Here is a 27,171-nt window from a genome sequence, read left to right as displayed (position 1 = left end):
TCTTACATTGATACCCTGACTTTCTTCCATCCATCATGGAACCCAAGGTGATGTGCATGTGGGTCCCAGGCAGTCACCCATCCAGACTTGCTTAGGTTCAGTAAGGTGGTAGCCTTATATGCCTTCAGAGCACTTTCAGGGATCTTATGCTCAGTTCACCATATTTCTGCATCAGTTTGCAATTTTTTTAAAAAAACGTCCTCATGAAAATCAGTCAGCATTTTTGTGCAAATTTTTCCTAATATGCACCGTTTTATGTGGTTTTGCCATATACATTCGTTTTTACAAGCAGTTTACACTAATACCATGCATTTTATGGACATTCCCATTATATATGTATTTTGTATACATTTGTTTAGATAAGTGCATCACAAAATTCAAATAACTGCATTTCAAAGGTGCAGATTTTGAAAGATAGCTCTGTTCTGGTACACATATTGGTTCTGGAAGTGCAGACTACATAGATTCATATTTAAAATGTTAACGGACCAAATTTCTTCCCCCTCCCAACTGCCCACCTTGGCAGGCTCTCAGCACTCATCAGAGGTGTACCACTGCCATCTACTCCATCACTGCCTGTCCACTTCCTCCAGTAAGCCAAATGCAATTTATGGAGGAGGAGGGACAGTACCATCCATGGCAGCGGGAGGGGCACCAACTTGAGGAAGCATGCCAAGAAGAGCCACCTACATTTGTCGATAGATAGGCCTCTTTCCCATTCACTGCCTACTTCCTGGCAAAATACATGGGTCCTCTTGAACCCTGCTGAAAGAAGGGTTATACAAGCAGTTACATTTTCAGTGTCTGCCTAGCTTTCCCCTTGTCATATGAACATGGGAAGTGGAGACCAGAGGCCCTCTGGCCAAGTATTTTTTCCTGTGACTCTCTATGGTACTTCCATCTCTGTTGCTTGAAATGCTTATCAGTAGAGATGGCAGTGACTGAACTTGGGACATTATGGATGCAAAGCATGTGTGCTTCTACTGAGCTGTGGCCATTTACCAGTGTAGAGGCCTTGTACTAGTCAGAAAAACTGACTGACGTAGGCTTGTTCTGGAGAAATGGCTTTTGCTGCTTTCCTTCGTTTAGAATATTTGATCAACAGGAGCTGAATGCTGATTAGGTCTTGAGACATCTATTATAAGGTAGCCACCTGCTGGTGACCTGCCCTAACTGCATATGCAATATCCACTTCTCTCCCTCTCTCTCACCTCATACTGTACCTCACAATCATACTTGTATGTGAAGGGCTGTTGAATTTGAGAGGCCTACTTTTTCTTCCTGATGCATAATACGGAGACTGTTGCAAGATGACAGAAGTAACGTGAGCCTTGTGTCATCCAACCTCAATGTCAGCACTGCTTTCTAGTTACTTAAATGACTGTGTGTCTGTCTAGTATTCAGTCAAATTTGTGTCATGTAATAACTTACAGCATTACAATATCTTTACAAGGCTGTAGCAGTAAATTCATGAATCTAAAGAAGCATTTGGCTTGAATGACAGGATAATTTGAATTTAGTCCTTAGGGGCCTAAGGTCAGATGTTGTTTCACCCTTATTTTATTTATTTATTATTACATTTATGTCCCATCTTTTCTGCAAGGACATCAAGGTGGTATACATAGTTCTCCCCCTTTCCAATTTATCCTCACATTAACTGTGTGAGGTAAGTTAGGCTGAGAGAAAATGACTGACCCACGGTCATCCATGGTTGAGTGAAGATTTGAACTCATGTCCCTCAGGCCCTAGTCCAAAACTCTAACCACTACACCACACTAGCTCTCACTGAACTCTGCCACTGAGCTATGGTTCTTCCCCTTAGCACAGGGGTGGACAACCTGTGGCCCTCCAGATGATGTTGGACTCCAACTCCCATCAGCCCTAGCCAGCACCGCCAATGGTAAGGGATGAGGGGAAGTGTAATCCTGCAACATCAGGGAGGAGCACACTTTAGTCAGCATGCTTTAGCACATGCATTGCAAAATGTGGGCCAACATGGCCTCCCAGTTTATAGACTGAATTAAAGGAACAGTTGCCCCATGGAAGGAAGAAGAGAGCAAGGGTGGCAGGCAGAGACAACTTCGGGGCCTGTTCTAGTCAGACTGTCCCATTCTTCCAGCCCCACCCTGCCACTACATACACACACAAGGCCAACTATACATTGTATATATTTGTTTTGGTATTTTAAAATTGTAAACTATATTTGGTGCCTAGGCAGAAAACACAGCATCTAAAATGCAATAAATAGATAGTACACTGTGAAATACATGTATGGGTTACATGTTTTCTCCTACATTTTTTATCTAATAAAGAATACAATATATGAACTATCCCTAACTCTCAGCCTCAGTTCCTCATTGGAAAGATGAAAATGATAATACTTGGTATTTTATATATCTTAATTGCTTCCCGTTCATTATCACAGAAATCCTTATGGAAGACCTTGACAACTAATGACTAGGGACGTAAGAAATGGATTTCTGTTCTGTCCTCTAGTCGTTGTCTGCAGTGCTGTTTCTATTCAGCTGCAGTTTGACTTCCAACAAAAACTACACTATTATCGTGACATCATTCCACACCACTCATTTCAGTGCAAAGGAAACAATCCAAATTGGAGGGCGAGGGGCAGTCATCAATTACATATCATTACATATTATTTGTGGGCTGAAAACTACAACAGTGAATACCAATCATATTCGCTGGATTGATTTCTGTTCTGGACATGGGGGTGAATAAACGAACCTCAGCAATTTAACCGATCAAACTGAATGCAGCCTATCAATCATGAATTCTGTTTTTGCAATTCCTGGTAGGCAACAAACATAGGAGGGTTATTGAGATCTCCTAGCGTTCCACTATTTGTGGCTGATAGGCTGCATTCATGTTATGAAGCCCTGTCTTAAGACAACCCTGCTAATGTTTTAAAGACTTGAATCCTTTAACTAGAATAAAATATATAATGCGCAAATACATGCAAATTTATTTGTTTTTTAGCAAATTTTATCTATATATAATGCTGCCTCTGTAATATTAAATAAAGGTTGGATTTTAAAAGGTGTTGGTTTGCACTGAAAATAATGGTGCCATTTGGGCCCTACCCTTCCCTATATAAGGCACTGAAAAAATATATTGCAAAGGCTTGAACATTTAAAATACATTAAAATATGAGGTGAAATGGAGGCCGATGAGAGAGACCAAGGTGTTAACCCTTCTTGCAGTTAAGCACAGTTATCCTTCATCGATCTCATACCAAATTTCTCTTCCAGGAGAAAGTTATCCACAAAATCCAAGAAGTGGAAGTCAATATTCAACCTGGGCCGCTCTGGATCAGAAGCCAAGACTAAACTGAGCCGAAATGGGAGTGTGTTTGTTCGAGGGCAGAAGCTCTCTGGTAAGGACTGTTTGTGGCCTTCATTGATGGGATTTGCCTTTTCTCAGTTAGCTCAGTCTTGTCATTCCTCCCTTGCGCAATGCAGAAATGTTCTAGCACATTGCAAAGGACCATTCATGCTAATAAAGTTACAAGGATTCAGAGACATCAGGAAAGAATTTTGAAGAGAGCAGAGGGGAGATCACATATTTAACCTCTTGCATCATGTGGAGTATCACTTTAGCAGGACAATGAAAAGCAGTCATAGCGAAAGGCACACAAGCTGGCTGTTGTGAATACTACCCATTATAATACTGAGGGAGCATGCATCTCTTCTATTAGCTAGATGCAGTTACAGAGGTCAAATATGCTGTCAGAGCTCTGTTACTAAGAATATGTCTTTACCAGTCATTTTAGCAAACACAAGTCCCAAAATATACTGGGTATGGTTGGTGGAGTCTGCACCTCGCCTTAATTTGTGTTCCTGATTAGAGTTCCACTTATAGGAAAATTAGCATCTCATTAAAGAGATACCAGTTCCCCTACAATATCCCTTGTGGTGAAAAGAAAAGAGATGCAACCAATATTAGTTCATTAGCTGCATGTTAGCAGCTACAGGTAAGTGTCCCAAATAAAGCAGCCATGTCCAAAAAGAAGCCACTGAGCACTTTAAATGGAGAATGATGCACACTCATGGCTAGTTTGGGAAACCCTAGCAAAAATTAGATCAGCATTTTGGTGGATAAATGTGCTGAACATCTAAACGCCCCTTTTCAGCAAGGTGGAAAAATCACTGCCGAAATAATAGGGAAGGGTTTGCATGTTCCTAATCTGTACATGCTTAGCTTCAAATTGCAGATGAGTCTGCTATGAGTATTCCCTGGATAGTAAATACCTCTCCACATTGCAGCTGCACTTGGGATATTTTGCACTGTATTCTGCAGTTACACTTCAATCTTCCAACAACCCAGAGCACTATACTAAGTGTGTTTTTCTTTCTACAGAAAAAGCAACCATTCGGCCAGCTAAAAGCATGGACTCATTGTGTTCACTTCCAGTAGAAGGTGAGACTTTGAGAGTGTGTACCAAATGCATCAGATTCAAGGATTTGTACATTAAACAAAGTATGTGCATGAGTGGTCATGGCAGCTGCCTTTGTGGGTGTTTTTTTAGCTATACATTTGTTCACAATAATGGCAGGTGTTTAACTTTTTGCGCTAGCGAAAGACTTAGCCCTAGCAGAACAGGGTTTCTTCCTTCTTCTCCTCCCCCCCATGCTGTCCCCAAATCTTCTCTGGAGTGTTGGGGGAAAACCCAGAACAGATTTAGGGAGCTCATGGAGGAAGGATATTGCTCCATCAGACAAGAAAAAATCCTTGCACTAATGGGACACTTGCCTTAGCAATATGTTGAATATAACCCAATAGGTTTATTTATTTATCCCAATAGTTTTGCATGCTTTTGTGTGCATGCAAATGTGTTTCTCTTCGCAGAATCAGAGGACTGGAAGGCCACCAAAATACATTCAGTCCAATCCATCCCCTCCTCATCACTCAGCCAGCCTTCAAGGCAAATAGCTTCCCATAATTAAAGATGATCATTGTTGGTTAGGCAAATCGCACATATATTTAATTTATTTAAAATATTTTTCAACTGCCCTTCATCAAAAGATTCCAGAATGGTGTACAAAAATGTGAATAACATTAATTCATGCAACACATAGATATAAACAGATATAAATTAAAAGCGACAAATAGGTATAATAAAAACACAACAAAATAGCAACTCCAAAAGCTCAACAGAAAGAATTCCAAATGATGCTTGGGCAAATAGGACGGTCTCGCCTGGCACTGAAAAGGTTGTAATATCAGCACTGTGTGAGCCTCTTTGAGGAGGGCATTCCAAAAATGGGGTGCTACCACAGAAAGGGCCTCTTTTGTAAAAGCACATGCAGCTGTACTCAAAGGGGAACTATGACCTAGGCCTCTTCAAAAGCAATTAAGAAACGGGCAGGCTGGTATGGGAAGAGACCCTCAGTCAGGTATTTCAGTCCCATGCCATTTAGGACTTTTAAAGGTAAGTGCCAGGACTTTAATTTGGGCTTGGAAGCAAAGAGGCAGCCAATGCAGATATGTCAAAATAGGTATATCCCAAATCAAAACCAGGCTGTCTGTTCCCAATGATGGAAGGTCTTTTCTCTGAGAGGATATTGCTTCCACAAGTTTGTTTGTTTGTTTGTTTATTAGATTTATAGCCCACCCTTCCTCCCAGTAGGGCAACACCCAGGGCAGGCCAACCCTAATCCTAAGAATACTCTTGCTGTGTGTTTGTGTGTGTGTGTGTGTGTGTGAGAGAGAGAGAGAGAGAGAGATTTTTTAGATTTTTAGAGACAAGTTCACAGACAGAAGGAATGCACAGCCTCCAAGAAAAACAATGCAGAAAGCAAAGAAGATATGTTTAATAGAGAGGAACTTTGAAATGGGATATGTACCACTCATTAATAAGTCTATGTGTCTAAATTAATTGGCCTCCCCCATCCCCTTGTCCCTAGTAAATAAATGTAAGCAATGGTCAGATAAAAGCTGAGCTTGCAATTTTGCTGGGGTGAGGCCTCCATATGGATGCCATTCATAAATGATGCTGTTTTGCGGGGAACTGCCATTCCTCATCGGTCAAGGTACTTATTGCTGTTGGTGAAAAACAGCCCTTCAGCTCTTGCAAGCACATCGGTTTCTTGTGCTTGCTGTGCACTTGGAACACAGAGACACTGAATGGAACACCTGCCTTAGGATATTCCAGGGGGAGGGGAGAGATTTGTTAAGTGCAGAGTCAGAGGCATCATGCTAAATTCATGGTGGATAAGGTTATCAATGGCTACGAAACTTGATGAATATCTGCTGTCAGAGGCAGTATACTCCTGAATAACAGTTGCCGGAAGGAGCAATAGGAAAAAGTGCTGTTGGCCACTGTGAGAACAGAATACTGGACTAGATAGGCCACTGGCCTGATCCAGCAGGCTCTTCTTATGTTCTTGTGATTACCTATCCTAGGGAACAACAGCAGTGAGGGCTATTACCCTAGCCATAGGCATATGGTTGGCCACTGTGGGAAACAGAACATTGGTCTTGATAGCCCTTTTATCTAATCCAGCTGGGTTCTTCTTATGTTCTTAGTCTGTATAAATTTGGGAAAATCTTCAGAAGATAGGATTTAGTCTCTGACTAACTCTTTGAAGAAACATCCAAAAGAACCATTTCTGGTCAATGGTTCTTGCTCCTTTTTTCTAGATGTGTTTGGAATAACAGGGTTTCAATGTACCTTTTGCAACGCCCTTTTGCTTTGCTCTCTCCCTTCCTTAGGAGGTGATGAAAAGAGCCACTTCAAGTGTACAGTCATGGCTGGAGGGTTTTTTGTTCCAGCGATGAAACCAAGGATGGGGGGCCCCAGCAGCTCATCTGACCTCAGCAAGGAGGAGAGTGAATGGGATCCAAAGGGTGCTGTGAAAGGAGCAGAGGGAGGTGCAGAGGATGGCGGAGAGCATGATCCTCCTCGGCCTACCCATGTCAGACCACTTCCTGAGCAACTGAAGGTGTTCCGGGCCATAGAAGACCCGGAGAATGAGCAAACATCCCCAAAGATGTGCCGTATGTTCTACACTTCTAATGACACGACAGCCAAATCAGGATTCCATGGGACTCTCTTCCCCCTGGAAGCCTCCCCCCGCCACCAGAGGAAAGCCTTGAACATTTCAGAGCCCTTTGCTGTGTCAGTGCCCCTTCGGGTTTCTGCAGTCATCAGTATCAATAGCACCCCATGCCGCATGCCTGCTAAAGACAAGCCCGCCTTGTCTAGCCTGCAAGAATCCTCTTTCTTGGGACTGGACAGTGCAACTTCCACAGAAGGAGACAACCACATCAGGGCAGAGCACACTGCAGTCAAGGAAGAAAAGCCTGAATCCAAAGCAGTAGCAGGTAAACATAGAAGAAGACTGCAGTAATTTGATCAAAGCATGGCATGGAGAACCTTATCCTGAAAAGTCACGTTTGGGTGCGACTTCCCCACATAGTCATTAACAGACTATGAAAGTGTAGCTCCCAAAAACATACGGAGAGTAACTCCAGAACAAAGTCATTACTTGCATCTGGAACAACATGGTGGGGTGGTGATGGAGAAAGGAGCCTCAGAAGGAAGCATTTGGGGGTAGGAAAGCACCTGGCAAGGAAATGGTTAAATAATCCTTCCCTATCACCAGGGACGGGGAAGAAATTCAACTCAGTTCACATTTAAAGCCAAATTTGTCAAATTCACACTTTCCAAAACAATATGAGCACCGCAACACAACCATTCTTCAAAATTTGAATGTAATGAATTTTGTGATGGAGTTCTCCAACCAAAGTTTAGAAAAAGTAATATATTGGGTATATATATTGTTGCGCACCACCCAGATCTCCAAGCGGTGCAAGATGTCTAGGGGTTCCTGTGCTTCCAGAGTTTGGTTTCCTTGGAAAGAAGGTCAGCGGAGACTGTGGTGTCTTTTAGGAAATATGGTTTTTATTTACACACATTCCAGCCTGAGCTCAAGATGGAGGGGTTCAAAGCATTAGCAGTCTAGTAGATCTTGCTTTTCCATCAGGCTTATAGGAGGCATCCTAAAGCTATTGTGCAGGGAGCAGGCCTCTCTGCATGTCTCCAGTTCCCAGCCTTTCCTCAGACTGGCTAAAAACACAAGCCTCTCTTTGGCGCCAGAAGGAGGGGCTCTCCTGAAGAGTTTCAATAACAATAGGATCTCCCTGGCCCATTCACCAGTTAATGGGCATTTGACATACCCATTAGCCCACCTGGGCACTCTATTAGATTAATAAAGGAGACTCACCTGAGCAGCAGAGCCTGTTTTTCAGCTGCACAGCCCACCTCCAGGTGCAGGATTCCAAATCAGAGGCTGGAAGGAGACTCATGGAAATCATCTATCTCAATCCCCAAACCCCCTAACACTATATTGTACCTATATGCAATGTCTAGTTTGGCCCTTAGGCCAAATATGGGGAGCCCATGGCCTTTCAGATGTTCCTTCCATCATCCCTGACCATTGGTCATGCTGATTGGGGCTAATGGGAGTTGGACTCAAGAACACCTGGAGGGCCACACATTCCTTAAACCCACCTTGGGTCATGTTGGCATCCTCATGAGCTGTCGCTCCAATGTGGTAAGAAACAGAGGAGAAATTATGAGCTAGGTTGTACCGCTACAATAAAAACTACATAGCTTGTACCCCACTTATTGCACCATACAAATGCTAGGAAGAGAAGGGCTGTAGCTCATTGGTAAAGCACATGCTTTGCATGCAGAAGGTCCCAGTCTCTGGGATGTCCAGATAGAGCTTGGAAATACACTTCTCTGGAACCTTTGTCTGTTTCTGGAGGGCTGCAGCCTTAGTATAGACAGTACTGAGACAGATGGACCATTGGTCTGACTTAGTATAACTATGTTCCTAGTATGATCAGAATGATGTTTATACTGTAGTGGAGAAACAATGTCTTGGTTGCCTGCACAGCCAGTATGCTGCATTCCCAGAACACTGTGCTGATGACACCCATTGTTGCTCTCAACAAAGCACAGATCAGTTGCAATCAGCCTCAATCCTTACAGATAATCCTTAGAGCTACCCTAGTCCAGTGCCAAAACTAAGAGCAGTAGCATTCAAATGATTTGTAGAAAAATATTTTTATTCTTAAAAGCTCTGATATATTTCAAGCTATAAAGCTTTGTCTGAAACTTTTGGAGATGTCTGAGTATCCTTTATCTCCATGTACATACTCAAAGAAAGAATGAATAAAAGAATAAAAGTTACTTTCTGCAACACCTGTAGACATCATTCTTGTTTTTGGCCTGTGCAGATTCAACCTAAAGGAAAGTTACTTTGCACTGGTGTTTACTGTGAGATCAGCACTCCCCGTGCATGCAAGAATTTTGCAGTATCCACATAATGTTGTTGACATCAAAATGACAGGCCATGTCTCTCCCCTGCTCCTTTAATCTGGATTTACTTTTTCCAGGAAAAAACCCAATAATGACCTTTTCTGGTGACCTGCATGTGATATCTCAAGCAGCTTACAGCTTAAGCCCCCATCTGGAAGCACCCTAAGTGTCATGAATGTATGACTATTCCATATTAAACAGATAATTGAACAGAGGACTCCGTTCAAAAGTGCTGCACAGACAACACTTTACACACTTACCTGGAAAGTAGTTCCACTGAAAATAATTAGGGTTTTTTTCTGAAAAGACATGTACAGTATTGTACAGTAAATGTGTTTATGCCCATTGAAATCATGGTTAACTCATATTTATGCTGCTGTGGCTATTGCAAAGGGGGCTCTTTCCTTAACACTCATGTTTTTGAAGGCCATTTTGAACTGATTGCAGTAAAGAATGAAAAAAGAACAGAGAGAAAGTCAGTATGGGAATATTGGCTGACCAGGCAGAAAACTCAGGTGACCTTGTGACTATTTTGAGTCCCCTGACCTTTTTGCCTATATTGCTTCTGGGTCTATCCCCCTTTCCACCCCCATGAAGTTTTTATAACACTTCTTTTTGCTTCTGATACAGATTCTACTGTTGAAGAACCAGCAATAGCTAACAAGATGGAGTCCATAGGTGCCTCTCAGCCGACAATGAAGACTCAGGAGACAAAGCGCAGTAACAACAGCTGCGGCCAAAGTGCAGAGGAAAAACAGAGGCTGGAACCAAAGCTGCAAGTCAAGATCTCAGCAAGCCACCAGCAGGCAGACAAAGCAAGCCAGAGCCAGCTAGGGGTAAAGGATAGGCCAGAACAAGTCTGTTGGCAACAGGAGGAGCCAAGGGATAAAGTGGAGGACACCTCGCTCTTAAGGGAGCCGGTAAGAAGACGGTGTTGAACTTAGAGATAGGCAGAGCCTCTTTCTCACTTTTCCAATCTTAAGTTCAGTTCACCATTTTTCACATCAGTTTATTAAAAAAAATTAAGTCTTCATGAAAATTTGGCAGCATTTTAGTGTGCATATCTCCTAATATTTTTGCAAGCAACTTCTCTTAATATATGCATTTTATGTACACTCCCTAGCATACACATTTTTAACACATTTTTTGTTTGGAGAATTGCATTATGGAATTCGGAGAACTGCAAATTTCAGAGGATGGCTGTGTTTAGGTTTGCATTTTTTTGTGGGGGGAAGAGTAAATTAGGTAGATTTCCATTAAAATGCAAATTAAACCAAATTTCTTCCCCTCTCCCCTAGTTGAAGAACCCCAAATGTCATTGTCTGAATGGCATGGGAGAAAGTCTCACCACTTTGTTAAGAAACTTGTTTTCTCTGCAACTTCCATGAGTGATGTTATTTTTTGCATTGTACCACCTTTCACCAAGCACCTTTAAACAATATAATTCGTTGTTTTGCATGTTCTTTTTGCACTCCTTCTTTACTAACCAGTCCCTTTCAGTTAAAACCCCCCATGAGCCAACTTTGCTTAAAGTCTTTCTCTGGCACTCTCTGTTGCTATAACTTTGCTTATCTGAAGCTGCCTCTGCTCTGCAGATCACTGTGTGGTCCCAAGGCATGGTTTAAAGTACCGCTACATAGCCTCCTTGCTGAAGCTAAGCAGGTCTAGGTCTGGCCAGTGCCTGGATGGGTAATTCCTTGGAATCCCCCTGAATGCCACTTTGAGTTCCATGATGGAAAAAAGGGGAGATATAAATAAAATCAACCCATCTATCAATAGTTGTGTCTTTAAGTTTTATGTTTCCTGCTGATTATTTATTTACATTAAATTTATATCCCTCCTTCCTCCCAAAGTAGCCCAGGTCAGCAAACACACAAACAATAAAACAAAACATCTAAAAACAATTCCAATTCAGATGCAGATGCAGGAAGCAATTCTAATTCACAAAATAGCATTTTAATGTAAATGAACAAACTATGGAAACTCAAAGAGGAAGTCTAACGCTGGTCCAAAAACAATAACTAACAATGAAAAGTCTAATCATGTACCAATCTAATATGTACCATCTCGATGTGACTAACATTAAGGCCAGTCTTGTCAGGAGTTGGGTTTGAGTCAAGGCCTGACATAAAAGGCTATATATAGTGATGAGGAGTGCCTGTGGCACAATTCTCCAAAACTGCAGGAAAAAAATAGATCAAGTTTGGTACTTCTAGCAGGGTAACTGGCTAAGAGACTCTGGCTCAGTCTGAAGGACTTGGTTCTGGTCTTATGGATAACAACACCTGATAGGGTATTCATATTAATGTATGACACCTTGATACCTTCAGTTTTCTGTTTAGCTCTTCAAATTCTTTAGCACTGTTTTTTGTGGGCTGGTGGTCATTTCTACCCTTTGAAGTTGTTTCAGTTGGGGAATCTTAATCCATGAAAACCTGGATCCAATGAGAGTTTCGGAAAATGATTTCAGTGGGATATTGGTTGCACAGCTTATTTCTACTGTTCCCCAACTCCCCAGCATGTCTCTAGTTTTTAACGTTTCTTTCCAAATGGAGCAGCATAGACAAGTAATTAAGATTTCTGCCTTTAGTGTATGTAGCTTCCATTTATCAGTATTTACTTAAACAGATGTGTGATGCATGTTGATTTTTAATGGATAATGCAAAGCCTGAAGGAAATTTGTTTTCTTATTCTTTCAGCAAGACACACAGCTGTCTGCTGCTCTATAAATCCCCATTGGAATCCCATATGTTTTAACAAGGTTATGTGTCTTCAGGGCTGACCCTGCCATTAGGCAGAATGAGGCAGCTACCTCAGTCAGCAGATCCTGGGGGTGTGGAGTGGCAGCAAGGTGTTGAAAGTCAGTGCTGTCTGTGCCACACTGACTCCCTATGCTCCCTAAGCTAGCTTGCTTCCATTAGGTGCTATGAAAGATGCTGCCCCATCACCAGTGTTGCAATAAGATCCAACAGCCAGTGCAGTCAACTTCTGTACATGGAACGGGCACAAGATGGACACCATCTTGTTTTCCACCTCAAGCAGAAAATGTTTTGTACTAGTCCTTTGTGTGTTATTTGTCACACACGTTAGTTATTAGGCAGGTAGGCAGGTGTTGTACAAAAATTAAAAACAACACAATGGTACTAGAGTAACATTCGCAATATGTGTAAGAGACAACCAGCATTAAACAAACAAACAGGACAGATCTACAACAAGCATCAATTGCATACATTTAAACCACCAACTATGCCACAGGGACTTAAAACCAGATCTTAAAAGGCCTGGGAAAACAGAAAAGTCTTAACCTGGCACCAAAAAAACAACACTGTGGACACCAAGTGAGCCTCCCTATGGAGACCAATTATATAGCCAGGGGGCCATGACTAAAAAACCCCTCTCTCTCAAGGCCATCCTCTGAGCTTCAGCTTGAGGAAACACATGGAGAAGGGTCTTTATAGATGACCTGTGTGTGTGTGTGTGTGTGTGTGTGTGTGTACGTGTTTGTGTGTGTTTGTATACTTCCATGTTTGCATGTACTCATATGTGGAGATTAATTATTGTCCAGAATGCAACAAGTAGATAAGAATGCAGCTGTGTGGGAAGAAAGGGAGAGCAATTTGGCAAGAGAGAGTGAGAGAGAGTTGTCTGATAATGCCGCTTCTCTTTTTCAGACTCATGACAATCATTCCAGTGCCCTCATGGAACGATTATGGCCAGAAGTTCAACAAGAGCTGAAAATTGTTGAATCTGAAGAGGAGCTGCCATTTGCTGCCATTGCTCCAGAGACAGGCCAGCAACAGCAAGACGTTAAACCCAGCATTTTGTCAGTTTCATCATTGGAAGAAAACAATTTGCCAGGTAGTTCTGTGCTGCCTCTGATACCGCCCGAAGACGAAAACATAATGAAAAATTCACCAGCCACCCCTCATATTCCTTTGTTTGGAGCTCTCTCCAAGGGATCAAAAGACTCACCTGTTTGTGATTCTGAACTGTCCCAAAAGCAAGATAGTGCTTCTTCCACTTTATTAAAACTGGAAAATGTCTCATGTGGGAAACATTGTCCAAAGGATTGTTTAGAAATGGAGGATACCAGGTGTGACCATCCATCTCAGCCCCACAACTGGAAGCGTCCATCAGACTCACAAGAAAACAGGACTCTTTCAAGAGATGAGTCATCATTTCCCAAAGAAAAGCATTTAGGCCAATCAGACTGGGAAGGAAATGCTTGGATTCTTCACAGGGAGGAGGAAGGTGCTGCTGAGTCCCAGGCAGCAAGAAGTGATCAAGTGTTTTCAGAGAGCAGGGACCTGGACAGTTCAGTGACCTTCAGTGGAATTGGAGCCCACCAGCTCGAGTGCAAACTGAATGATCGAGCCCAAGACTCTCTTGACCAGCAAGAGGAAGACCCATGGGTGGACCATGTCCAGACCTTGGAGTTAGTGGAGCCCTGGGAAGATCACCAGTGGGTCACTAGCCCCCTCCACTCCCCTACCTTCAAGGACACCCAAGGAAAGGCACTTCAGGAGTTTCAGCCACAGAGCCAAGGAGTGGCCCAGAGCCATTTCAAAAAACTGTGTTTCAGTCGTAGCTTTTCCTTAGACAGTAAAGACTTTGTGAGGAGGCACTGGGCTATTCAACTGCCTTCTGGAAGTGGAGATGAAGAGTATCTTTGTGATGACATCCGATCTGGGGTTGAGGAACCCTCACAAGCAAAATGGAGAGAAACTGACAGAGGAGAAGCCTGGCTGAATCTTCCAGAAGAACTTTCTAAGCCAGATGAAATAAGCGGGAGACCTCTGAGCCATGAAGCAGGCTCTGCAGCCAGAGAATTGCTGTCCAGTCACGATAGTCTTTACCTTGTCACTCACAAAGAGTCAAGTGAGAAGGATGTATGTGAGGACAAAGAAAATCAGGAATTCTTGAAGCCTGCTTTGCAGCAATTTAATACTGAGAACAGTTCCTCAAGTTCGAACAGCCCAGAAGAAGATGCACCCAGTATTCAACAGGCTGACAGTCCTGGAACTGCTGTCACAAAAGATCTATGTTCTGTCAAAGAGTCACAGACCAGTAAAGGTGAAGACGCCCCACGGAAAGGGAGACCAAGACCTTCTTCTCTCAATCTGGATTCTGTCCTTCCTGCTACCAACATTTTTAACTTTGAGAGTCTGTCTGTGCCCACTCCACCCAGGCACTTCCTCTGTGGGCAAAATGAAGTCAAGACTAGTGACTCTGTGCCGTCACTTCCTGTGGCCTGCCCAAGCCAAAATAAAGCTGACCTTTGGGGTTCTCACTTTGACCCCCAAGACTTAGACCTAGACTACATAATGATGGCTCATGCTACTACTGGGCGCCGTAACTCTGCTCCAGTAAGTGTTTCTGCCGTCCGAACCTCTTTCATGGTTAAGATGTGTCAGGCTAGAGCTGTGCCAGTTGTACCACCCAAGATTCAGTACACTCAGGTCCCCCAGCCCCTACAGACACAGAACCCCAACTGCAGGACCCAGTTGACACCAGAGAATAAAGAAACAGAAGTCAATGTAGGTGAACTCAAGCCAACTGAAAAAGCTCGGGGTCATTTGCAACCTCCAAAGAGTCCACCAGTAGATAGAAAAGGGAAGGAAAATAATAACACAACCTTTGTGGATTCAACAGCAACTAGAAAGGCAGAACCATCCTTCTCTAATCCTATTTTGACCCAGGATGCACCAGTTCTTCGTCGAAAGCGCACCTCTGAAGGGGAGACTACAGGAGATAATCCCCAGTCCTCAAAAATAGAGAGGCCTTCAGGGGTATCCAAGCCTTCTTACAGATCTAGACCAGGAAGACCTCAGAGCCTTATCCTGTTTAGTCCTCCCTTCCCTATCATGGACCATCCCTCCTCCTCTGCAGACTCCAGAGTGTTGCTCTCTCCCATAAGAAGCCCTTCACAGACCTCCTCTCCAAGCCCCATCTCCAGTGATTTGTCAGGGACAGCTACAGAAGGTGTTACTCTTCGGAACAAGATGACCATTCCAAAGAATGGCCAAAGACTAGAGACTTCCACGAGCTGTTTCTATCAACCCCAGAGGAGGTCTGTGATTCTGGACGGTAGAAGTGGGAGACAGATAGAATAAGGCCCATTCCCTTCACCTCTCTTCCCTGGTGGACGAGATGGGTGTGGTCACACTGATAACTATGATGATGATGTTATTGTTAAACACATACTATTCAAGCAGTACTTACTTGTCAGTTCCAAAAAAATCCCTTATTTTATAGATTGTCACTTTTAAGAGATAGAATGTTCAGTGGATTTGGCTTTGAGTCCCCCGTGGCAAAAGGTGTGCCAACGAGAGCAAACTTTTACTGACAGAAAAGCAAAAATCCATATTTCTCCAACTAAAGTTACCCCTCCAGACTCTCTCTCATCCTTCAGCTTCCCAGCAGCAGACTAAAATCACAAGAATCATCTCAGCAACTTATGCTTGGCTATAGCTCCATTCCTTGCTGTGTTCCTGATCATTGCTTCCTTGTTTATCTTAATTTGTTGTATTCCTAGGATTTCTGGTCCACATCTGTATTAAAAGTTTATAGGCTTATAGGCTTTCACCTTCCTCTGCACTGATTTATGCACAGACTTACACGGAGCATTGTAATGAGCATGATGGGCGCCATGGGCGCTCAGCTAAGTGGTTTGAGAGGCATGTTAATGCATTTGAGCTAAAACCTGTTTTGATAGGCCGCTGTTGTCATTAAGCACCTGTTTGTGTCTATGTTCCTTTTCCCATAGCATCTGATTCTCCATAATTTTTTATAACTTAGAGCTAACTGCAGAGTTCTTGATAATTGTCAAGAGAGAATTGTACAAATAGCCATGTAAGCTGCCTGCTGACACACAATGGTTGGCAGCATTAGTGATACAGTTGCAGGGACAGATCCCACCATTGTGCTGATCCTATTGATCCTCTCCAAAAAGCACTGTTTATTTCACAAGTCTTTCTGCAGTATCAGGCACAGGACTTGTGAGTGATGGACAGATCAGTCTCACTAAGCTGCAATCTGACTGTATTACTTGTATTTTTATAGTGTGCTGTTTTTTATTTGAAGACATCACAGTAGGATTTTTCTCTCTTTCAAGAAGTGTTGTGCTGCTTGTTCAAAATAAGCTTGTTCTTTAAGCTGCCACTCAGTCTGCCTGCATCATCAGGACTGTAGGCGGCAAGAATTGCAGGATGTGATTAGCAAAGAAATTCCCATGCTAATTCATGAATGTGAGTCACTAAGTTAGAACTGGGGGCTTGAAGGCTTCTGAGAGTCGGGTGAATTAAAAATGTCACATTTCAGCTTCTCATAGATGCAGAGTTCACAGCATCTAGATGTCCATTAGCATACCCATTTTTGCCTTGCAGCAAAACCTCTGTGGGAGCACTTGAAATATTATGGTAAGAGTAAGAGCCCTATCAGTCTCAGAACATTCTGTTTCCCTGTTTCTAAAGGAGAAAAGAGGGGTGTTGCCTTTCTTTTTGCACATTATTATTAAAAAGGAAATGATATTGCTGATTTGAGCATAGAGAAACTCATCTAAATATATATATGCTAGATACTGTGGCTTTTGAGATCTGTCCACAGACTAACTCATTTTTTTGTCCACTTTTTGTGCAATAAGCAAGAGAGATCTGCTAGGTTTAGCAAGGGCACAGTATGTTGCTTATAAGATCTGGGAAAGAGGACAAAGAAGAGGCGGAGTTAGTTTGTTGTTTTCTGAACTGCATAAGGAGGAGTATCATGAGGCTGTCCTCTTCAGTGGAAGGAAGAAGGGATCAGTGTGGGAGTGGAGCAGGCTGTCTGAGTAAGGGAAGTAAGTTAGTATAGCATTCCTGACTAGCAGAGAGGATTCACTTGTTCAAAGTGTAGTGGAAGAATTATCCATCTATGTGAGAAAGGAGGTACGCAAGACTCAGCTGGTTGGAAAGGATTGTCTCTGTCTAAACCAAGGATCGCCAGTGTGGTGCCCTCCAGATGTTGCTGTACTAATCTCCCATCATCCCTGATCATTGGCCATGCTGGCAGGGGCTGATGGGAGTTGTAGTCCAACAACATTCTGGAAGGCACCATTTTGGCCCTCCCTGATCTAAACAAAACCTAGGACTTGCTTTAAACTAGACCATTGACTATTTTGCCAAGAATGGAGATGTTTTCTGAAACAGTGCTTCAGCATCTTAAAATGCTTTGAGTACCTTCAGTTTAGAAATGCAGAAGGGCCTGAGCAGCTTCCCTCTGATCAATATGTCCCCCTTGCCCCCAAAAGGTGCAACCAAAAGTTATAGCTAGCTTTTCCTCTCTTCAGAGTAGCTGTACTGATTAATATTGTGTTAAATTTATATATAAACAGAACGTATATAAATATATTAAAATGTAATTAAAAACTAAGAAATTGTCTCTAAGCCGCATTCATTACACCTGTGAATCTTGGGCAGATCCAATGTACAGAAATGATAACTCTTCTTGTGCAGGTTTTCCAAGCCTCTTCTGAAGAAGACAGGCAATGAGCCCCTTCTCCTGCATTGTCCTTAATAGCAGTTTGAAGCCTACCAAGCAACTGAGCTCAGTCCAGCTCGAGTCTTAATCAGTTCAAAGATATCTATTGAGCTTTATAATCAGTAGCTGGATCCTGGAAGGAGAACCCCAAATGCACATGCAAACACATACCAATGTCTTTTCCCACCTGGTGGTTCTCTGCAATGAGATGATAACATATTTTTCTTAATGCAGAATGGCAAGGAAACACTTGCAACCCACTCTTTAGATGTAGCCCAGGTTTTGCTGCATTGTCTTGTCGAGTTCAGTACTTGATAATGAATGTGGATCACAACTGGGATAGAGCAACACTTGAACACATTTGGTGGTTCAGGGATCTGCTTCCCCTTAGAGCTCTATAGGAACGAAGGAAGCTGCCTTATACCAAGTTATAAGACTTGACAAGACTTGCCGCCCTGGGCGCCTGCTGGGAGGAAGGGCGGGATATAAATCAAATAATAAATAAATAAATATTTGTCCATCCAGTCAAGCATTGTCTGCTTTGACTGGCAGCTGTTGTCTAGGATCTCAGAGAGGGAAGAGATAAATATATGTCCTTATTCCAAGAAAAAGGTGCTCAAATCTAGTTTCTCCTATATCCATTAATAAAATTCAATGCAGGAAAAAGAGAGAGTCCATTGCAGTATGAAGAGGTTTGGACTATGCATGAATGCATTGTGTTTCCTTTGGTAGTCCTGTTGGGTATTGTTTTCATGGAACGTTGTTCTTCCTGTAGGCTATCTTCTTTTATCGCTTTGGAGTTTTGCCAAGTCTCAACCATGAGATTAAACTGGAGTTTTTATAAAAAATGTATGTGTGTCTGTGTGGTGTTTGAACATTACTTACTAGTTGTGTTCTTGATGAACCCACGGAACTGTTTCTGTTATGGTTAGAAATGTAAAATTTCCAGAAACTTTGAAGCCATGGTGGAAAAAATTGTTGGCTTGTTTTTTAATATTAAAAAAAAAGAAATGTTGGGAGAAATGGGAAAATAACCAATACTTACTGTTTTGCACACGTTACAGATTGAATGTCACTTTAGGAACGTAAAATAACTTGGTTTTGCCATAAAATTATTAGGGTTGGTATATTAAAAGTACAGTTTATTGAGACAATAATACATTGAAATTACTTTTTAACTTTTTTGTTACCAAACGAGCTTCAAGCTGCTGAACTGTAAGGAATCTAGCATCACTTTGGTTTTGTCAGTTTATGAGGAATAAGCAAAAAAAAAAATAACAGAAGAAACCATCAACGTTATGGGCTTCTTCAGGAGGAAGGGCAGGATATAAATTCAATAAATAAAATATTTATTTGCTTTTTATTTGTTAAATTTATATCCCATCCTTCCTCTTAAAGGAGCCCAAGGTAGCAAACACACAAGCAATAAAACTTGTAAAAACATCTTGAGAAAGATTCTGAAAATGGTCTCCCCCAGTGTCAAGCAGGCATAAAGTATTCATTTCCATGACAAGAGCTGAGAAAAAGAGGGGGTAGGGAATCAAAACTCAATGAATTCTCCACGAAATTTAGTCGGTCTCATTTTCTCTATCACTATCAGGTTCTGCTTTTTTGTGTTGCTCTGTAATTTCTCCCACTCCTTTTTGAGTCCTAGTCAAGAGGACAGAAACAGATTCACCAACTATGCCGAGAAGAGGATGCCCACATGCACAGAAGGCACTGAATCTATCTTCCTTCTCTTGTGTCAATAGCAGTGCATCCTAGAGGCAGAAATGCGTCATGTTCTTGCATTTCAGAGTTGTACTCTTAGTATACAGTCCAGGACTTGCTTATCCTCGGTGTACAGGAATTGTAATGATCAGATATTGTACATAGTTTTACTTAAACATCTTCCTGTTACATGGTTTTTGAAATCATTTTGGGGGAGGAAATATATGAATATCTTGTCTTAAACATTTTACTCATCATTCTAAAAAATTCATAATCTGCATTTTTTCCAATTTTTCAGAAAAAAAGGCTTTTGGGGAAAAAACTTTTTTCCCATTTTTTTCTGGGCCTCCACATCTCTAGTTATAGTCTGTATTAGTTGATTAGCTAGCCCAAAGCGCCATGGGATTTGGAACTGATTCATCAGTGGTCTTACAAGAAAACTTGCTCCAGATGTTCAGGACCCCATCTTTTGAGAAACGAAGATCTGCATATGCCTGGAATTTCTAAAAATAAAAAATGGGGTGAAAGCGATGTCCATTTCCTTAGAAATAAGCTAAAACTGGGGGAGCATCATTCTGTAAAAAATCCCCTTCCCAAAAATGCAGCTGCTTTTCATTTGGTTGATTGGTGGTGAGGGGTCTGTGAAACAGAAAAGTTTTTTGCTTGTGTAAAGCAAGGAAAGGAAGCATTCTCCTGCCTCCTTTCACTTTTCCCACATTCACAAAGCCAAATCTACATGGCACTGTCAGAAAACCTATTAGGGCAATGCTTCCTGTTCTCATTTGAGTTTGGCTTTGTGTCACTATCATGTAGCCAAATCTGAGGAGGAGCTGCCTGCTGATGTGATGCTATCACACTGCAAAATCTCTGGCTGGGATTGTCCTAGGAAGGCCAGACAGCGCTGTAATTCTGAGCAGAATTGGAAAAGAGTTAATAGTTCTGAAAGATGAATGGAATGCTTGGCCATAGAGATGCAATGAGGTTCATTTATTAAGATAGGCCTGTAGGAGGGAGTCAGAGTATAGAAGGTCACTTGGCCTGTGTTGAAATTCTGTAGTCCTTTACAGACTGAAAAGCCTTGTGCTGCCCTGGCTCCCTCCCTATAATCCCCTGAAGGAAAATTAGCGGAATGCCATTCGACACTGTTTCCACAGTAACTTGCATAAATCTAACGTTGCATTCTGTGGCGACTAAACCTTACACACTTATACAAAGCATCCATCTTGACTGCTGTCACATCAGCTCTCGACTAGGAGTGATTTAGTGCTGGCTAATCTCCTTTTCAGAGGCTACCCATTACTTTGTGAAAACAAATGCATTCATTGATGTCTCACTTTGTCTTTAGCTGCAAGGGGGGAAATGCTAGAGAGACCATTCACATGAATTTTGGATGGAAAACACTATAACTCTGGAACTACACTTGGCTGGCTGGCTTTACCTCCAGTTCCATTCTGAAATCTTTCCAGTACTACATTAAGAGTTGCCAAGTGATCTGGGGGGAAAACCTGGCCTACTCCTATGCAACTGTCAGATAGGAGACATTGCTAGAGTTTCCATATTTGATACGGATCAGGGCTTCTGTTGTAGGGATGTTCTGCCTGTAGCCATCCAGATGATGTTGGACTATAACTCCCATTATCTTTGACCATTAGCCATACTGGCTGGGCTGATGGGAATTGGAGTTCAACAACATCTGGAGGGTCACAGGTTATCAACCGCTCCTTTACTGAGAACATAGGATGAAAACTGCCTGTTGGGAGCGATTTGTCCTGCCCCAAATACACTGATGAAAGACATTATACCAGCTGATATTGGTCCTTTTGTGTAACTACAAAAGAAATCATTTCTCTCTTATTGCACTTGGAAGCCCTGGCATGAGATAGAATAGCAAACCCACAGGATTTTGTAGCATACCTACCATTTTCCAGCTCAAAATAGCATCCCATGTTTACAGCAGTTCAAGATGCAAAATGGGCAGAGCAATCCAAATGCTGGGGAGCTGGAAGAAGGAGGGTTGGCAGAGCAGCCAGCGGAAAGCTCGATGGGATCTTCCTCCTGCTCGGGAGCTGCCGGTCTAGCTGAACTCTGGCTCCAACAAACAGGTCTCCTGGGAGTAAACACTCCCCATAGGCCACGATGGAAATTTAGGAAAATTATTTTACTGTACCAGCCTTTTGGCCATCGCAGGGACTGGGACCCAGGGCAGGGGTCTGAATGTGAGGAGGATCTTATATAAGTCTCCCTGCGCAGCTCCTTGTGATGTTCCTATATTAATGTATATATGGTAAGTGTTGTTGTTTTAGAAGATACATGGTAAGTGGAGTGAAAGAGGAGGGGGAGTGAATGGGCAGTAGAATGCGAGATGATTGGCTGAGTTTTTAAAATGGCTGAATGTATAAAAGGAAGAGTGAGAGTGGAATCGGGGGGGAGAAGAGAACTGAGTGGGTTGCTTGGTGGGGTTTAGAGAGTTGTTTGCCAGGAGGGAGGTGGAGTTCGGATTAGTATTGAGTAAAACCATATGCTTATGTGCCTTAAGAAGAAATCTTGTTAATCTTGTTAGCTTTGTTATCTGTAATAAATACTTAATTTGGTTTACCAAAGGCCTGATCCTTGGCTGGGGTTTCACAGACCAGAAGGGAGGGTAAGGTAATGACCAAGGCTGAAGGGAAACTGTAACAAATGGTGGCAGCGGTGAAGAGAATAACAATACCAGTATTCAGAGTCTCTGGGAATACTAGTATTAGGACGTGACTGGTGGTTCCCTAGCAGGGGGATCTGTTGAGATCTGTGCTAGAGCGGGGAGAGAAACCATAAGAGTGTGCGGTCCGGACTGGTGGAGTCCCTGGTGGTGCCTAGAGACAGGCAGTAACCACGAGCAGGTAGGAACCTGACAGGGAGAGCCAGGGAAGGACGCATCACACTCCTCCCCTGCCACGCCCCAGAATACCCTATTTTCGGGACTTCCACTGGCCCTCCATCTACCAGGCTGGCCATGCCTGGCAGACCTCTGGCAGTGCCAGCAGGCTCCTAATGGTGCCACAGCTCAGCTGCAGCTGGATGCTGGTGAAGGCCAGCACAGTCGAGCCAGCACCTCTGGGGATCCGCAGCATTCAACTCACTCCAGTCTGGCAGAAAGGTGAGTTGGATTGTGCCCTAAATGTCTGACAAGATATAGGAAATGTTATATCAGCTTTCTTGTCGTTAAGGGCAAAAGCTTCAGCACATCTTTAGCTGCAATTTGATTTGATTAAGAAGAAATTAAAACTACAAGTTTTAGGTATGGAATTAGTAAATCAAAAAACAAAGGTTGCTAGAAAACAACATTTGGGCCTATATATACTAGAGTTGATTTGCAACACAAAATTCAGCCTTGGAATTCTGGTCCCTAATGCGTAGGCACTGCAGTTACTCTAATTTTCTTTGATAGAATCTCAGTGATACTGGCAGACCAAGGAAATGCAACACATTTTCTTGGCTTTAGAAAATCTCTGAACCAGAAATATTTAATTCTGGCAATAGGAAAAGACCTTAGCACTTCAAAGAAAATACAGCAGCTGTTTAGGAATAAACCATGGGATTAAAGGCAGGAGTAGGGGGAGAAAATAAGGTAGCTGAAGTTGCCTGAACAAGAAGTGGTTTCTAAAAGGCAAAGCTTAAATGAGCAAATAAAAAACAGATGTTGAATTCATTCTGAAATACCCAGAGAATCTGAAAAGAGCCAGTTTTTAAACAGCTTTTAAAAGTAAAAAATAAAAACATACAGCATTCACATTTCAGCATCTCATTGCTGTTGCTTGAGGCCACTGCAGTTCTCAGGCATTCTGCTGTAAGAAAAATGATCAACATTGAGCCCCCATGTTTTTCAAAGTGTCCTAGGGAACCCACAGGTTTAGCCAAGTACCTGAGCCTCTATCACAGGCCTGTCAGCCCTTCTAATCTTTCCACAAGCCTTCACACCCCACTCAAAACCTGGCCTAGCATCTTCTAACCGGTTTCATCGTGGTTGAGAAAGATGGTTCAGATAACAAACTGGAGATTTTGCAGAGGATTCACAACACAACATACCACACATTTTAGAGAGGGTTTGCTTAATGATTACGGAAGACAAGGTTTCCAAGTGGAATTGAGCTCCAAGCTCACTGGGACACACACTTTGGGTCATGTTTTACCTCAATGGACAGCTGCTGTTACAATATTCCTTTGTGAAATGGCCTGGGCTTAAGAGTACCAGATCCTGGTTTGTCACAACTTAACACCATGAAGCACAGGTGAAGTAAAGGTGAGGCTCTTTGAAGGGGGCATTGTGAGCGTCCCAGCTCAAATGCTTGTGAGCAGGACTGAAGCAATCAAAGCCCTGTTTGCAGTCTGCTCCATGAAACATGTACTATTATATCTACTAAATGGGAAGGAACAAATGATGCATATGAAGAGGGTGCATAACTCAGTGGTAGACTAAAAGCATGCTTTGGAGTCAGAAGGGCCTAGGTTCAGTCTCTCGCATCTCCACTTAAAGCAGGCATAGGGATATTGTGCTCTCCAGCTGTTGCTGGCCTACAAGTCCCAGCATCCTTAACCATTGGCCATGCTGACTGGGGCTGATGGGAGTTGGAGTTGAACATCTGATGGGCCACCAGTTCTGACCCCCCTCTACAAGCAAGAGGAGAGCACCAGCTGATGCAATGTCTCAGCCCCAGTGACAAAGTGTCAAGCCAAGGTGACAAGTGAGTTAAGCAGCTAAGCAAGATTTGCAAGCAGCATAAGGAAGCCAGAGCATACTACTCTTCCCAACAAGCTAGAAAAGGTGCAAAATCACTGAGACCGGGGATGCCAGGCCCCAAGAGTAATTTACTACTATTGTCTCTCTGATGAAAGTGCCCAGGGTGATCTTGAGATGAAGAATGAAATCAAGAAGGCAGCTAAAGGAGGAAGTGCTCCAAGTTGACTTCAGTTGACTTCAATTACCCTCACATTGGGTACGTGCATATTCCAGTTGTGACAAAGAGGTAAAATGCCTATTTTACTGTGCCCTAGAACAGTTGCTCATGGAATCAACCAGAGAGGCAGTGACTCAGGACTTGGGACGAGATGTTAAGTGTTGTTGAACTGACTGGGAACAATGGCCATAGTGCTGTCAAATTTAACATACAACTAAGTGAGCAATTGCCAAGGAAGACCAACATAGGCACATTTGATTTCCCCAGAATGAAGGGATTTGTAAAAAGGAAGGTGAAAGGGAACATCAAGTGGGTCAAATCTCTCCAGAATGTCTGGGGGTTGTTGAAAACCACAATAATAGTAGCTCAGCTAGAATGTATAGCACAGACCAGGAAAGGTACCACCACAGCCAAGAGGATGCCAGCATGCTTAATGAGCAGAATTAAGGAAGCTATTAAAGGCAAGAAGGCATCCTACAGAAAATGGCAGTCTTACCCAAATGAGAATAAAAAGGAGCACAAACTGCAAGCAGAAAACAAGGAACACAAAACTTGAATTCATGGAGCTCACTGCTAAGAACAAAGATCCAAAATCAACAATTAGTTTAACACATTAGAAGCAGGAGACTGCCTAGGGAGGTGGTTGGACCTTTGGGTAACAAGGAAGTCAAATATGTGCTAAAGGAGATTGCAGAGAAGCTGAATTATTTGCTTCTATGAACACAAGCAAGGGTAAAGTAGCGCACATTGAGGCAAAAAATCCTAATATCCCATATGCACTCATCAGATCTGAACTGGTGGTGACCGACCAGGAATGAGATCTTGGGGTCATAATGGATAGCTCCATGAAGATGTTGACCCAATGTGTGGCAGCTTTAAAAAAAGGAAATTCCATGCTAAGGATAATTGGGTAAGGGATTGAAAATAAAATTGCCAATATAATTATTTTTACATAAGTCTATGGTGCAACCCCACTTTGAATACTGTGTGCCGTTCTGGTAACCACACCTTGAAAAAGATATTATAGAGCTGGAAAAAAGTTCAGAAAAGGGCAGAGAAAATTATTAGGGGGTTGGCATGATTCCCCTATGAGGAAAGGTTACGTTGTTCATCTGCTGTGCCCACGGGCCTGTGTGTGTTGTTGTTTAACACCAGATCGGTACACAATAAGACCACTCTCATCCATGATTTGATTGTGGATGAAGGTGCCTATTTGGTGTGCATTACCGAGACCTGGGTGGGTGACCTGGGAGGAGTTGATCTGACCCAGCTTTGCCCACCTGGATACTCGGTGCAACACCAGCACAGGCCACAGGGATGGGGGGGGAGGAGTTTCTGTGTTCTACAGAACTTCCTCTCTGTCACCAGAAAACTACTCTTAGAGCTGGCTGTGAGAGCCTGCACCTGGTGTCGGGCCGAGGAGACAGTAAACTAGGGTGTACTGTCAACCCGGCTGCCCGGCAGCTTCTCTGACTGAGCTGGCAGAGGCCATCTCGGCTGTGGTGTTGGGGGATCCCAGAACAATAGTGCTGGGTGATTTCAATGTCCATGTAGAGGCTGCCTCTAGTGTTCCAGCTCGGGACTTCATGGCCTCCATGATGACCATGGGGCTATCTCAAGTTGTCAGTGGCCCAACACATAGGGCAGGGCACACCCTTGACTTGGTTTTTACTCCAGAAGGAGGAAGGAGTGGTCTGGGGATACGGGTGGTGGTGGATGTCACCCCATTATGGCCAGATCACTTCTTGGTGAAGTTTAGACTTATGGCTCCGATCCTTCCCTGCAGGGGTGATGGACAGATTAAGATGGTCTGCCCCCGGAGCCTAATGGTATCCACAGGATTCCTGAATGCCCTGGGAGAGTTCCCAGTAGATAGAGCAGGTTGAAGCCCTTGTCATGCTGTGGAACAGCAAGGCGCGTCAGGTTCTTGACATGGTTGCCCTCGAGCGTCCTCTCTGGCATTGTGGAGCCCAGTTTGCACCTTGGTACACCAGTGAGCTAAGGGCAACGAAACAGGATGGATGATGGCTAGAGTACAAGTGGCGAAAGATGTGCTGTGAGGCTGATCAGGCATGAGTAAAACAACATAACCGTGCCTACTGTGTGGAGGTGAGGGCGGAGAAGAAGGCCCACTTCTCTGCCTCTATCGCATCCTCAAGTAGCCGTCCAGTGGAGTTTTCCGTATTGTCAGGGGTCTGTTGACATCAACTCCAGGAAATGGAGTTTTAGAACCTTCGGAGGCCCACTGTGAATTGTTTGCAAGGCGGGACCACGATACCTGCAGGAACGCCTCTCCCGTTATGAACCGGCTCGTACACAACGGTCTACTACGAAGGCCCTCCTCCGGGTCCCGACCCATAGGGAGGCCCGGAGGGTAGTAACAAGATCTAGGGCCTTCTCAGTGGTGGCCCTCGAATTGTGGAATAGTCACCCCGAGGAGGTACACCTGGCGCCGACACTATTATCTTTTCGGCGCCAGGTTAAAACCTTTCTCTTCTCTGAGGCATTTTAATCTAAGTTATTTATGTAAATGTTGTAATTGGTATTTTAGATGATGCACTTTTATATTTGTTATATTGATCTTGTAATTTTATTATTGTATATGTTTCTATGTTTGCCGCCCAGAGAGCTGTTTGCTAGTCGGGCGGGATATAAGCTGAATAAAAT

General features: G+C 43.1%; 1 protein-coding gene across 1 annotated transcript in view; it reads left to right on the top strand.

Annotated features, from left to right (window-relative positions):
- ARHGAP31 (Rho GTPase activating protein 31) overlaps positions 1 to 18,699 on the top strand; it is a 123,699-nt gene extending 105,000 nt beyond the window's left edge. Inside the window, exons 8-12 of the mRNA XM_061628384.1 lie at positions 3,267 to 3,391; positions 4,375 to 4,434; positions 6,730 to 7,341; positions 9,977 to 10,266; positions 13,018 to 18,699. Coding sequence (XP_061484368.1) covers positions 3,267 to 3,391; positions 4,375 to 4,434; positions 6,730 to 7,341; positions 9,977 to 10,266; positions 13,018 to 15,459 — 3,529 coding nt within the window. The 3' untranslated portion in view covers positions 15,460 to 18,699. The remainder of the gene's footprint in view (positions 1 to 3,266; positions 3,392 to 4,374; positions 4,435 to 6,729; positions 7,342 to 9,976; positions 10,267 to 13,017) is intronic.
- Positions 18,700 to 27,171: the final 8,472 nt, after the last annotated feature.

Source organism: Rhineura floridana, chromosome 5 (assembly GCF_030035675.1).
Source record: "Rhineura floridana isolate rRhiFlo1 chromosome 5, rRhiFlo1.hap2, whole genome shotgun sequence".
Classification (NCBI taxonomy): domain Eukaryota; kingdom Metazoa; phylum Chordata; class Lepidosauria; order Squamata; family Rhineuridae; genus Rhineura; species Rhineura floridana.
The sequence above is the reverse complement of the archived record's forward strand: the minus strand, read 5'-3'. Positions and strand labels throughout refer to the sequence as shown.